Here is a 14,752-nt window from a genome sequence, read left to right as displayed (position 1 = left end):
ATGATAAGTAAAAGTTTTTTTAATATAAAATTTACTTCATGACCCATATTTAAAATATCACAATATAAATAAGAAAAGGAGAATGTTAACATGTGCACCAAGAACACATGTTAAGAAAGCAAAAATGGAAATTATTAAATGCTAACTTGTGTATTTTAACTTTTGAAGCATTAAATTTTTTGTATCATTAAATGTTGATTTTCTATATTGGGATATCTTAACATGTGCCCTATATGCACATGTTAACAACACCCATAAGAAAAATATTTGAATGGACAGATTTGGTCACACTCACAAAATTATTTAAAAAATATACAATATTCATTTTTTATTTTGTTTTACTTTCTACGTTTTTTCAATTTTATGTGAGTGACCAAATTTTGTGATCAGAGTCTTATGACCACACAAGAGTTTCTCTATATGTAAAACATATAGTCACAATAACACATCAAATAATTTTATCGTTTTGATATATTCAATATATGGATTTGTCTAATATGTGTAATATTGCACATGTTAAAATAACCAAAAATAGTAACTATTTATTGCAAAACAATAATTATTTATTAAAAAATTATACATTTAATATAAAACGCATAAGTTCCAATGTAAACTTACTATTTTGAATTTCTTAACATGTACAAATTTGCACATGATAGATAAACCCATTAGTATTCACTAAGAACTTTTAATTCAACCGTGCAATAGGAATACACCACAATAATAAGTGTAATAGTAGTAGATAAAACAATAGATTAACTTTTCAATTTTAATACCAAAGTATCTATCCATCCAGAGAAAGGACAGACCAGATTAACATTTGTAACAGACAAAAATTTTAATTTCAAAAGCCAAAACATCTATGACATTATGCCACTACAAAGTTTTTCAGTTCATCCATTCCCTTAGTCTCTCCCACCATGTAAGAATTTGCAGTTATCTCCAAAATGGCATCTTCCACGCGCAAAATGTCTACAAAACTGTTTTTGCTGATAGCTTTCTCGGTTTGGGATCACTGTATGGATGTGATTTGCATTTGCAAAACGCGGAACAAAGTGATTTGCACTTGACAAAGGCTTCCTTGGATAAAAAGTTCTCTCAGCAAAATTGTTTGTCTCAACCATGGAAGGATGGTATCTCTCAACAGTAGTTGGTTTGTCTCTGTAATTATAGTCGGCATAATAATGGTTTGAATTAAAAGACGGTTTTCCTGAATTTCGGAACTGGTCAGATCCCACTGTGACAGCTCGAGAGTCAATAGACCGAACGGGCTGTTCAGTTACAGCTGCTGGTTTATTTACAATTGCAGATGGTGGAATAATGAGTACATTTGTTGTTTCTTGAGGTTGAATTTGTGGCCTTACGATGGATGAATGTGATTGAGATTGGTTCTTTGCTGAATCCTTTTTTGAGATCCTGAAAGTGTAGATTGCAAGTACATGACATTGTTTTGCAAACATAAACAAATGGAGTATTCATATTGAATGAAACACTAAACCTAAAATCATATGAAGTACCTATTTTCCTTCATTGATTTTCTCATCTCCTTTTCCTGTATTCTTGCTTCCCTATCTGCCCTAGCAACGGATCCCCGAGAGTGCTTTTCCATCAACAGTTTTTGCCTTTGCCCTTCATCCTCCCATTTCTGAAATTAAAGATAAGGACATGATGAACATCGAAAGAACAACAGCGCAATGATATCAGAAGAAAAGGAGTGCTGCAGAATTGACGAACCTGTCTCAAAGTCTTCAACCTATAAAGGTTTCGACCCTTAATCAGTAGGGGGTGAAGGGGAGGGAGAGGCTTTTCTCCCTTGCTCCAAAGCACTTCAATCTGTATGAGAAAAAGGATATCAGATGCATAGAATGATGAAACAATGGTTCAAACATAACTCAATAAATTATACTGCTATTGTAGCACCAACACTTCAGCAATGCATAAAATGGAGGCTGCTGCAGCTCTAAATATTCATGAAGATTGGTATTCCGAGGACTGATATTAATATGTGTATGATAGTAACACATTTCTATGTTGCAAATAACACTGCTATTTTGCAAATAACTCTGCTTAAGTTACATAAGATTATACAACACTCAACAACCACAAGAAAATAATCCATTTAGTTGATAAACTATGTCAAAGTTTTCCTCACCGTAAATGTATGCTGTTGTTTGGCAGCACCATAGCTTTCTTTCACTATGCGGCCTGCAACAGTCCTTTTGCCACACGGTGGACCGCCGCCACTCCTGGATGCTATGTTGAACCTGAGAAAACCAATTTTTATAAGGAAACTGGAAGATTTTTTGCCAGCATCATTCACCCAATGGCATGTACACTGGTAGAGAATAGTGTTGCCGTGTGTGTTGAGCTTTCTCTTCTCAAGTATGTTTATATACATACTTTCAAAAACATTGTATTGAGATCTCTGTGAGTGTGTGATATCATCCATCATGCATTAAGACAAAAATGAAAACAGAAATAGAAGCTTACATTTCATAAACATTCTGCTCAAACAAAACAACATCACCAGTACATGCATCACCTGCATAAAGCAAATTTTTTAAGATTTTTAAGCCTGAGATAGTGATTACATGTCTAGAGAATATCAGTGCATTACAAAAATTATTTGAACAGATCATATCAAAACTCTTACTAGTATAAACATGTATATGATATATGATATATCAACATATGATAAATAAAAGTATGTAAAACAAAGTACTAGAGGATTGGGATGCTAATAGTCTTTGGAAGCTTTATATCAAATCAACAACATAAGAAATTATAGGCGGATACCTTTACAATTCAACACAAAGCTATGAGGCGGATACTTTTTCTCCCCTCCACCATTTATAATCCTGGAAATCTCACATAATTAGAGAAAACATAGAGTTATTAAAAAAACAACTACTTTTTTAACAACACAAAATAATAATTACTCTTGATGCTCCTTTATACGCTGGATAAGTGTGTCCTTATTCCCAGTTAGCCTCAGACCATTCTTCTTCAAATAAATCTTGCATTCATCCACTTTCAATTTCTCTAGCAGTCCAGCTAAAAAGTGCAAACCAAAAACAATGAGAGAAACCTTAAACATGTTTAGTTTGAGATTACCAAAATCCACCGCATGCCTAAGAAGTTCTATCTCAGTATTTGAAATTATTTGAGCTTATCTACTCGTATAAGAACTGGTTGTAAGACTGTTTGAGAAAGCTTATAGAAACAACTTTCCACAAGTGGTTTTTTACTTATTTCCATAAGCTCTCCACGATAGCGTATGAAAACAGCTTATAGCTTATATAAAAACAATTTAGCTTTATTTTATCTTTTGTTATAGAAATAGCTTATACATAAGCACTTATATGATAAACGCTTATCCTATGAACATTTAGTTTAGATGTTTATCCAAACAAGCTCTAAGTCTAACTATTCAAGGCTTGTTTACATAAGGGTATGGTATAGATCTATGTTGCCTAGGTACGGGTACGGTACCGATATCCGGTACGGGTACTCGTACGCGGTACGACATTTTTGGAAAATTTAAGGTACGGGTACGTTAATATAAAATATTAAAAAAAATCATTTTTAAGTGAATTATTATCATCATGCTTTGAAGATTTAATATTTTTGGTCCACTGTCTCAACTATTTTCATAAAAAATGAGAGATAATTGAAATATAATAAAAAAGTATAATAATTTAAGAGACTTTTCAACGGCCGATATGTTTTTTCCGTAATCATCATAAATCAACCAAATAAAAATGGGTACGGAATCGGTGCGTACCATACGAGTACCATGAAGTATCCGATACTGGTACGTACCCGGTACGGGTACTTCACCATTTTAGGAGTACCCATGCTACATAGATAAGGCTTAAACATTCGAATATCAAAATAAAATCATCGAATGGGACACACTAAGTAATCAAAAAGTGATATATGCAAATAAAAAATCATATTTAAACCTAAAGATAATAATCTAACAACAAAGCTTGTTTCACCTTACAAGTAACAATACCCAAAAAAAAAAAAAGGAATCATCAAAGAAAAGAAGACAAACCCTTTATTATTTTCTGAACTTTTTCAAAACTATCACCATCAACAGAAGGTGTATTCAACTCCAACACTTCTGAGTTGATCGCACTATCCATACCCATATTCTCAACTATGCTGAAAACACCAAATCAACAACAAATAAGTCTTAAAAATCAAATTTTGAATAATGGGGTTAAATGAGATTGTGATATTATTATTGTTACCGCTTTTTTGCCTTGTTTTTGAGTGAGAGATTGGAGAAGCTACGATGAGTTTCTTCGAGCATGTCGTAATCAGGATCTTCTTCTGAATCGTCCCATTCGGAATTTGAGTTTGATCCTTCACTTTCGATGATGATTTCGTGAAAATCCATTGATGAATCTTCTTTGGTTGCCATTGAAACGATTTGGTTAAGAGTGTGAGTAGCAGAAGAGGAAGAAGAGTGTAACCTTTTGGATTGTGTTGTCGACCGTTGCAGGTTTAAGGTTTGAATTTCCCACACAATTGACACCAATTACTCGTACTTAATAAAACTAAATTAAGACAGCACAATTAGCGAGGTATCTTTATAAACAGTGGAAATTACTCACTCCGTTTCAAAATATAAGTTATTTTGGCCAAATTACACAATGTAATTAATGTTGTATGGAAAAGATAAAACTATATTAAGTTATTTTGATACAAATTTTTTTCACAAAGTGACTTAGATTTTGGAACGGATGGAGTAATACATTAAAAAATTTAATGATATTGTCAAATGACATAATTGTTCAAAAAAATTTAATAATATTTCAAAACAATAATATTTCTTAAAAAAAGTAATTTAATAATATTGTCACTTGTGCCATGTGGTTATTTTGCGTTATTTAAGCCCCTTAATAATATCTCTCCCTCGGTATGATAGTTTCCTCTATCGTTTTACCCGACTAACTTCACACGAGAGGCTGATTCTCTGTAGACAGCTTGAGGGTCCGTTTGATCTGCAAAATATAAATACTGGACAAAACAGTACAAGACAGTACAAGATAGAACAGCACAGGACAAACGTTTAAGGTATTGAACAAACTTTGTGTTGTACAATGTTTGGTGGACAAAAGGTTATTTTGGTATTTTATACAACTTGTGCTGAGGACAAAAAGTTGTCCCATGGTTCAGTGGAGGACAAGAATTTCAATTTTTGTCTTGTCCCTTAGCTGCCAGTTTGTCTAGTACCAGGAACAGTTTTAAAATCAAACACAGTACAGCAGAAGTTGTCTTGTCCAGTCCCTTATTTTTTAGCAGATCAAACGCACAGTAACTTTCTTCAGGATTCATTCATTCCTATCATGAGGACAAGAAGACGCTCTCCGTATCAAAATCAAAATATAAGTCATTTTGATCATATTATACAAATTAAGAAATTAATTAATGTTACATGAAAAAAAGAAATTATTAGTTAGTTTACAAAATTATCTTTTTCATTAATGGCATGGAAAAGATAAACCGAAGAATTGAAAGAAGATATAGTAATAAATAGTTAAGGGTATAATGAGAAAAATATCATTAAATGTCTAATTGGTATTGTAAAGCGACTTATAATTTCGTACAATTTTTTTCTCAAAACAACTTGTAATTTGGTACGGAGGGAGTAGTTTCAAAGATATTAGTATTTGCAGTTATGCACGGAGAATACCTTTGTTGTTCAAAACATGATAATTGATCTTTGTTGTTCACGTAAAGGGTATCTGGTTTACGCAAAAAAAAATTAATAATTCATAATAATTGTTTCTACCAGGAATTAAACACTGATTCTCTCAAACAATTCGTCTTATGAAACTCACTAATCACTTGAGCTCAATTCTTAATTTACATAAACTAACTCTAATTACTATTGATTTAATGTTTTGGAAGTAGTGGTACACTCAATTATTTTTTATAAATTGTACACTCTTATTAGTGTTCAACTGGAATCAGTGCAACAATGAGTCCCCTGCCTACTCTATGCGTTACCCTTTTTCTTCAAAGAAAACAAAAATTGAAAATTGAGCTTGTTGAGTGACAGCATCTGATAAGGGTTGGGATGTACAGTTGAAGAGGATGCTAAGGATGGAGGGGTGGCAGTGACAGGGGAAGGGAAGACTCAAGAGAGGGAGAAAGAAAGTGATCTGATATGGTAAAATGGTTTAAAATAGTCCTGCACAGGGCAACACTTAATTGATTTGTGCACCTTAGAAAATGCGTGAGATTAAAGATGTAACCGATTTTGCAATATTACATTATAGGTTAATAAGATTTTCCTAACACCCATGTTTCTTCCAACTGACACTATTCCACACACCGAAGGCAATTTATATCCACAAATTATCTCCTTGTTCAGGTATATCACAAAACTAGGATAGCTTTTCAATTCTCCTAACCTAACCAAGATAAGCATAAGACATTCATCCTTAAAGACATGTTCCTATTTTTCTAGTTTATCTTATCTACAATGATAGTAGGTGATAATAAATGGTTTCTGCTAAAAAAAAGTGACAACGAATGGATGGTTCAAACTATACATGCATAAATACAATGACTGGTTTAAACAACAGCTATATCAACATATAAGAAATTGCATTATTTGCAAGTATACTCTTATAAACGAAATTGCAAAAGGTTTACGGTCTAAGAACAAACATTCCACACTAAGTCATCATACTAACCATACAAAATGCAGTTCTATTTCAGGTGTTCAAATGAAGGGGAGGGAAAAAAACATCGAGGGGGCAATATATAACTCATGAACGCAGTAATCCTGAAAATAATTGGTGGGTAGTAAGAAGAAATATCTATTATCTATATGCATCCCCAAAGGGATCCAGTTTTCTCATGTCTTGGCTCCTTAATATAAAGGTAAAAAGTTTCTATTCCAGAAAGTTGGATCCAGCCTTTCTCAGAAGTAACACAGGATAGTTTTTTTTCATAAATTGTCCACAGAAGTAGACATCACCTAGTTTATGTAGGGTTCCCACAAAACTGAGCAAATCTTGATAGTCATGAGGAAGACAAGAAGCCATAGCCACACAGTCTAGGTTTGTAAAGTCGTGCTAAGCTTGATCACCAAATTTTGTTCTTGAGCCAGAAAAGTACAAAGACAACTCCAAAAACAATAGCAACAGGGGCCCATTTCCGAATCAGAGCCTGCAGCAAATATTTCATTTTACAGTTATATATTTGCAATGCTGACAACAACTATAACCAAAATATATAAGGCAGAAGTTTAAAAAGTGCGCATCATATCCTAACACTAGACAGGGTTATATATCATCTCTATCAACTTATCATTAATATCGAAGGCTAATATACTTTTATTGAAGACCAATACCATCGGAGTAAGAGAAATGGTAAATGGGACAAGGACTCGCACAATGTAAATGGCAACAAAATGTGACAGCTTGTTCGGTTCTGTTCTCTTTGATTCTATCCTTTTTATTAGAACCAAAATGTATAGCTTTTTTTTTACCTTATGCCCTTAATATGTACAAAATATATAAAATAAAATATAACTCATACTTTGTTCTGTTCTAATCTGTCTATTTCTGCTACTTAAGAGGTCATGTATTTTAGTTATCGAATTAGCCTTTTACAAATGCAAGGCTGGTAAACTGTTTACAATAGACCCAAAATGGACTTGAGCCTTCCTTGGACCCTACAGTGACTGGAGCTTTGTACAACCAGGTTTCCCTAAGATTAAAATAGATCCAAAATGGAACCCTTCCTTGGGTACCATTGTGACTGGAACAACATGGAATATTCAACTTAAGTAATAGTGATAACAAAAATCTTTGACCTGCATCTAGAAACCTTAAGGAAACCTACTATATTAACGACACATTATCTGCAAGCATTGGCAATCCATGCAAATTGCAATGTTCAAGAATTTTTACAATTAATAGACCATAAAATATCCAATGAATGTGTTTTGATGATAGCCCATCCGGCTATAGTTCTAACTGACAATCATGCTTAAAATTAATCACAGGGCACACAAACTGAAACTGGCACAGTATATTTCAAAGGGAATGCCAATGAAGAAAATTTTGAAATAGCAGATAAAAAGTGTCATGTTTCAAATCCATAAAATGATAAAACATAGACTCTTATATTCCAGCTAATAGAGAGAGCTATAACCAAACGGTAAAGAAAGTGTCATGTATCAAACCAGTGAAGCATTGATTAGGTAAAAGGCAATAAAATTGAATAAATCATAATAGCTCTCTAGGACACATTCCACACACTGCATGCTTCTACCTAAATTGTAAAAGCAAATAGCACAAACCAATTTACAACTGCAGCAGGATATATTCAGAGGTTTTAGTATCATGTGCATGCTAAAATGTTCAAAAGAAAATGGAAGGCTTTAGTGTTAAATTAAGATGCGTCAGTGTTCAAATGAAAATGGAAGTCTGGTATCACGTGCATGCTACAGAGAAACTGAAAATGATGTACCTGTCTATTTAAATCTCTAGCCTTGTCAGCATATACACGAGATTCTGACGATAGGCGATTGGACATTTGGCTGACCTCTGCATATTTGATTTTAAATCAAGTGTAGAACAAAAGTGTCAGACACCACAAGGAGATAAAAGCAGTAAATATACCAACATACAGACAGAAATTGAAGCCGCGTGAGAATTAGAAATAAGAGGAAACCATCTATCAAGATTATGTAGGTGAAAATGTGGAACTAAGAAATTTTAGCAGAAGTTTCTGATAAAAAATCTTTACACTAACAATGTATCAGGGTTAAAAATACGAACAGGAGATCACATGCATTGGAAGATGATGTTGTCAAGATAAAACCAACACCCTATTGGAGAATCATCTTATGTTCCTTCTATTTAAGATTAGGTAGGACAGACTTATATTGCTGTTTTGTTGCAGCCGCCCTTTTCAAATTATAAGCGGGTCCAAGGCATCGTAAGCCTTTAATTTAACACAAATTATTGTTTAACTTAAAACCATAACTGTATCTTGAGAAAGAAAAAGTTAACATTTTTTTATTAGGACAGAATGTTAAACATTGTCAACTCAATCTTATCAGTTTTCAGGCCAAGTGTTTGATGAATCAATCTAATATAAATCTGAAATTGAATTAAGCCTAGTTTACTATAAGACCAGCCAAGTAAGCAGACAAATGTATGAGTATGACGGCCATTTTTACATACAGAGTACATATAAAAGCAACAAAAAAACAACATTTACAGATCCTAACCCATGCTTCATTTTTTATGAACGAATAGTAATATAGCAATCAGGAAAACCCAGCTACAGTAGATGCATATATAGCAGAGGCCTATAATATACTAAAATTATTAATTAAGCAAGCAGAAGGTAAATTATATAAACTACAATTATTCAGAAAATACAAGAAATGACTTACGATCCAACTGTTCGCCAACACCAAGAACTTCCTGCACATTTCGGGTCATAATTTGGTGGACTTCATAAAGCTCATCATTCAACTTTGCAATATTGCGCTGTGTATGGGTATCCTGGTAAAGTTTCTTTGTCTTCTGTATAAATGTGTCTATTAAACACTCAAAAGAAAAAAGGTAAATTAAACACCATTGGAAAAAAAAAGAAAAAAAAAAGAGAGTATGCTAAATGGTATATGACAGTACAGAAACTGATATCTACCAAACTTAATGAAGGCATAAGGTCTGGCAGCAGTTTCAATTTGCGATCCATTAACACGCTCAAACTCATTCCTGAGGTCTTCAAGATATTGAAATGCTAGTTTCTTGGGGTATGCCCGATCACACATTGTCAAGTAACAGACCCGTCCTTCTATGATATAACTTGTTTGTGTCAAGGTCATTTTTGGCTACGAAACGCTTTCATATAAATTTGATGCAAAAGAACGTAACTAATTTGAAATATAATAGACCACAAAATTTCAAGATAATGAAAACAAGATCAACTTGCTAAGGAAGGAAAAAAATTTAAAAACAAGATACATTTTTCACATGCATACCATTATACAAAGCACCAGCTCAATTGTGATTCAACAGAGAAAGGAGATATCAATAAAAACAAAGAAAACAGATCATGGTTTCTTCCAATGTCCAAAACGCTAAGATTTACAGACCTAGCAATGAAAATATACATGTAGGTAAATAGCATAATGCCCAGTCAAGCATCTCATTCTGAGGATGGGATGCCGGCATTTAGTGAAAGATAACAGCATAGTAACAACAAGCTGTAGACATCTCCATAATTCTAAGAAATTGCCTATCATTTAATACTGCATCTGATATTGTTATCAATTCTCACACAAAAATTATTGCCCAGTCATCATAATTGCTACACTCAGACACTGGAAGTGTCTTATAGTATAACAGCAGAACAATTGAGCAATTCTTTACACGACTACCACAGACATAATATATGAGAAGGATACTGGAAAACATAAGGACCACTTTCAACTGACATCCTGGATGCCTCATTATGCCCTCTTGATAGATTCTTAAACAACGACTTGGCTTGCTGTTTGTAAAATTCACCATCCGTAAGATCACGACCATCATCCAGTCCTTCAGCCAGTGGAAGACCATCAGTAACACGAGCAATCATAGTCAACTTCACCATCTTTCTCAGTTCACAATCTCCCTCTCAGAGTCTTAAACTTTGCAACTAAGCCAAAACACACACTACAATACCAATCCAAAATACAGTCAAAAATCAAAGCTGACCAAAAAGTTAAGACTAAAACAAAAACATTTAAAACACAAAACAGAAATCATTTTCCTTTACTTTTCTTCATTCAATTATTAACAGAAGTACCTAAGAAGCACAAACACTCGTCATATTAGGCGTGTCCCGGTGTCCGACACCGACACATGTGATTACATTGAATTATTTCATTTTCTCAAATTATCGGTGTTGATGCGTCAGTGTCGGGTCCATGCTTCATAGAGAGGTACTAAAAACATAATCAATAATTAACGAACAAATTCCTCATATACTACCACCAAACAACATCTATATCATGAATTTGGCTCTCTAAAGTTATAGTACAATGTAAAGTAAGAAAATCAAGAATTGTTATTTTAACAAACTCATCTTTTTTATAATGTATAAATAACATCCTACTTTTAATTTGTTAATCAACGGTTGATAATACTCACTTTATACTCTAAATTAAGTTGCTCACTTCAGAGAAGCTAGATCCCTAAATCACGATCGATTTGTAACTATCACCAACCAATCAATGCCAATTTCAAACTATTCATTCAATTCTTTTACAATTCACAGTTCAAAATCCATTCTCTTTATATTGCAAAACATCAAACAACATATAACTTCAAAATTGAATATAAGAAAATCATACTGAGGCGAAAAGCGCCAAAACTAATCGAAAATCCATAACAGAACTCATGCATGTACGACATAAAAGCTTGCATCACTAATTTCGTCCTTACGTCGTCGTTTCTTTAACAATTTACTAGATCTGACAAAACAAAAAACGCAACCAAACCTAATTTACGTAATTCAGATCTCGCACAGTTAAATCACAATCATTACTTCTACATAATTAACTGAAACATTAGGTTTTTTAATTAAATTTCGATAATATTGCGAAGATTTAAACGAAAATAATGAAAATTAAGGTTAAAGTAAAGTGAAAGTGGAAAAGAAAAGGCGATGGCGGAGAAACCTGAAGAAGAATGAAAGAATGGTGGTGGAAAGGTGGCCGGAGCTGCCGCAACAATCGGCGGCGTCGATGGTCCAGCCGAACCGAGCCGATCGATGAAAGTTTCGGAAGATGTTGTTGTTATGTTTAGTTTGAAATGAAATGAAATGAAAATGGAGTGTGAGATTTTCGCCAAAAGCACAAGAAAACGAAACGCGCTTATTTTATGTCTTAACTTCTCCTTAAGCATTAAGTGTTTCTGTTTAGTTAGAAAATTGATTTTTTTCACGTGGCATTTTCATGACTATCAGTATCCAATGAACTGATGACATGTGGCGATGATAAAAAAACAAAAGAAAGATATTTTACACGCATAAAAAAAAATTAGTAAAATTAAGTAAATCAAAGTGAACAAATAAAAATGATAGAAAAAAGCTGTATTTTTTATTTCAAAAGTAAATTATGTTAGACTCAGGTATATTTTCACTTTTTTTTTTCTTCGTTAGACGGAATGTAAGGATTACAAAATAACTAGTTTTGGAACACTATGGTGGTTCTGTAAGTGCACAAAATTGCAATTAAGTAATAAAGTGATAAGTGTATCATTCTCCGCAGGGATTGTGCCAAAATTACTAGTTTCGCTTAGAAATGATTTTGCATTGTTTAGAGATAGTTGTGCTGATAAAAATAAATAGCAGGAAAATAAATGATAGAAAAATAAAGTAAAGCTGCGTGTGTGTCCACGCAGAGTGGTTAAATGTTTTCGAATCCTTGCCTTACTCCTACTTGGTGGTTAATTTCCTTGTTCCCCTCTATCAGGATTAGTCATATAAAATAGGTTCAAAAGCACTTGTTCCCTATTTCTATTACAAATTGGTTAGAGCCTAGTTTAGGTTGTCTTACTCTGCTTAAATATCATCGCCCCAGTCGATTGCACTTCTTCGTTTAAACTTAGATATCCTTACCCTTAAGGCTCAATGTGTTGCAAGCTGTCACGTGTGCCTCAAACTAGTCCTAACTCTGACTTCAGGTAGAACTTATCGTTCTAGACTAAGCTTTCTAATCCTATACTAAGACCTCAGATACTGAATTTAATGGTCTCATGTTGGACCTTAGCACATCGTCCTTCGTTCGGGATAATTAGCTTCGTTTCCTATCCGATATCAACTAATTTCTTTAGATTTTATTCTAATGTGATCAGTATTAAAATAAATAATAAAAACCAGACAATAAAAGAGTTTTAATAGGAACAACTGAATTTATACCCAAATTATACAAAACCAATCATTCGTAAGTGAGTTCATCGACTCCACCTAACCTAGGAAAAATAAATTACAAAGACAGAAAAGAAAAAAACCTTATTGGCCTTGGAGTTCCTTGGCCCTTCTTGCCTCCTCCTTAGAGTTCTCCTAACTCTAGAGTGAATATTCAATGTCTCTGAATATTTTGTAATAAATAATAGTGAAGGAGGAAACTCTATTTATAGTTTTTCAGGTGGGTTTGAGCTTTTTCTGCGTGTCCATCGCACCCATCGTGGCCACGATGGCGTGTAATTTCGCCTCATCGTGGCCACGATGGATCATATCGTGGTACGATGAAAGATTTTCTCCAGATTTTCTGCTTTCTTCAACCGCCTTCATCGTGGTACGATGGTAAAGATTTGTTGCAGATTTTTTTCAATTTAAATCGCCTTCTCATCGTGTCACGCTGCATCTCATCGTAGGTACGATGACTGCACTGTTTATTCTGTTTTTTGCTCTTTTTTGCTGCTTTTTCCACTTTTCTTGCTTCTGAGCCAAGTAACTTCATTTTTCCAGGTATTTGCTTGCTTTTGGGCTTCAATTGCTATTAGAACTACCCTAAATTACTACTAAAAACATCATATAATTGACTGTCATCACAGTTTCATAAGCATTGGTTATTATTCCCTCCGGCCTCATATGTAAGCAAAAGTAACATTTTTAGATTCATTGAAAAAGTTATGTATTTGGTCTATAATATAGACCAAATACAATATAGACCAAATACATAACTTTTTCAATGAATCTAAAAATGTTACTTTTGCTTACATATGAGGTCGGAGGGAGTATAAGATGATGAATTTCAGTTGGACATAACTCATAAATAATTATATTGGAATTCAAATTACTCCCTACATGTGCAAGTAGATCAGATTTGCACACATATTGGTCTTATGGTAAGTATGACGAATTCGAACTTCTTAATTTAACTCCAACAATCTTCATATCCTCTTGCAAATGCTCCAACCTTCTTTGTTGAGAACCTTGACCACACATTGATCATTCATGTGCAACTCTACATGTTTGTATCCTAGATCCCGCACAAGCTTCAAGCCTTCCCAAGTGCCCTAAAGCTAAGTTGCCATCAACACACTACATTCACCCAACCCTTTGTCAAACCTACCAATCCACACAACAAGGGGTCCTCATTGTGTTTTCTATTTTTGTAGACAACATAGGAGACAAAACACAGGAAGAACTTAGAGCTCAAAAGTACTTATAACGGTATATCTTTCTTTTCTTTTCTTTTTTGATATAAGAGACTAATTTATCAACTTGTTGGGTTTTGTGATTGGCTACATTTTTGCAAAAAACCAACTCTAGCCAGATGTTGTAGAGCATCGCATACAACATTATTGATGCTCTGTTTTGCGCAGAATTTCTATTTCAAATCAAAGGAAGATTTAATTCGATTATATATGCAAGCACATGCGTCTGGCCAAAACGAGTCTTGTTCTCCAAAATTCAGGAAGTCAGTGTAAGGAATATTATTTAAAACATAAATATAACCTGATTATATTTTTGCGTTTTTGCGTGACAAACAACTGGATATATTTTTGAAAATAATATAGGGTTGGCCGCAACTCTTACAACTGTGTTTTTCTAAACCGTGTTTACAAAGCATGAGTGTCTTAGGGTTTAGAGTTTTTGTTGTGAGCCTTTTCTTGTGTCCCCTTGATGCAAGTTTAGGACTGTGTCCTTGGCGTTGATTGTAAACTACTCCTAAGCTTTGAAGCACGGAGGTAGTGTGTGTGTTTCACTT

At 33.7% G+C, this 14,752-nt stretch overlaps 2 protein-coding genes across 2 annotated transcripts; both read right to left on the bottom strand.

The window, feature by feature from the left end:
- Positions 1-522: 522 nt before the first annotated feature.
- LOC123885073 (zinc finger CCCH domain-containing protein 62-like) lies at positions 523-4,603 on the bottom strand. Its single transcript, XM_045934293.1, has 9 exons — positions 4,260-4,603; positions 4,061-4,170; positions 2,940-3,054; positions 2,797-2,858; positions 2,491-2,542; positions 2,153-2,264; positions 1,735-1,833; positions 1,518-1,645; positions 523-1,416 (listed from the first exon to the last, which is right to left on the bottom strand). The coding sequence occupies exons 1-9, from the start codon at positions 4,430-4,432 to the stop codon at positions 906-908; spliced, it is 1,362 nt and encodes a 453-aa protein (XP_045790249.1). The 5' UTR covers positions 4,433-4,603; the 3' UTR covers positions 523-905.
- A 2,005-nt stretch (positions 4,604-6,608) lies between these two features.
- On the bottom strand, positions 6,609-11,958 carry LOC123884528 (25.3 kDa vesicle transport protein). Its single transcript, XM_045933642.1, has 6 exons — positions 11,714-11,958; positions 10,457-10,706; positions 9,694-9,854; positions 9,437-9,583; positions 8,503-8,579; positions 6,609-7,194 (listed from the first exon to the last, which is right to left on the bottom strand). Exons 2-6 carry the CDS (start codon positions 10,642-10,644, stop codon positions 7,111-7,113), a joined length of 657 nt encoding a protein of 218 aa, XP_045789598.1. The 5' UTR covers positions 10,645-10,706; positions 11,714-11,958; the 3' UTR covers positions 6,609-7,110.
- Positions 11,959-14,752: the final 2,794 nt, after the last annotated feature.

This window comes from Trifolium pratense, linkage group LG5 (genome assembly GCF_020283565.1).
Source record: "Trifolium pratense cultivar HEN17-A07 linkage group LG5, ARS_RC_1.1, whole genome shotgun sequence".
Classification (NCBI taxonomy): Eukaryota; Viridiplantae; Streptophyta; class Magnoliopsida; order Fabales; family Fabaceae; genus Trifolium; species Trifolium pratense.
This window is presented reverse-complemented; position numbering and strand designations above follow the sequence as displayed.

Bases quoted from the DNA above. Each gene is read 5' to 3' on its own strand.
- LOC123884528 (XM_045933642.1), bottom strand. From the start codon at position 10,644: ATGGTGAAGTTGACTATGATTGCTCGTGTTACTGATGGTCTTCCACTG. The intron at 9,855-10,456 runs GTATCCTTCTCA...GACACAAACAAG, and splicing joins AGTGGTCCTTATGTTTTCCA to TTATATCATAGAAGGACGGG. The intron at 7,195-8,502 runs GTACATCATTTT...TATTTGCTGCAG, and splicing joins CTAGAGATTTAAATAGACAG to GCTCTGATTCGGAAATGGGC.
- LOC123885073 (XM_045934293.1), bottom strand. From the start codon at position 4,432: ATGGCAACCAAAGAAGATTCATCAATGGATTTTCACGAAATCATCATC. The intron at 4,171-4,259 runs GTAACAATAATA...TGGTGTTTTCAG, and splicing joins AAAAACAAGGCAAAAAAGCG to CATAGTTGAGAATATGGGTA. The intron at 2,543-2,796 runs GTATCCGCCTAT...TGCTTTATGCAG, and splicing joins CTTTGTGTTGAATTGTAAAG to GTGATGCATGTACTGGTGAT.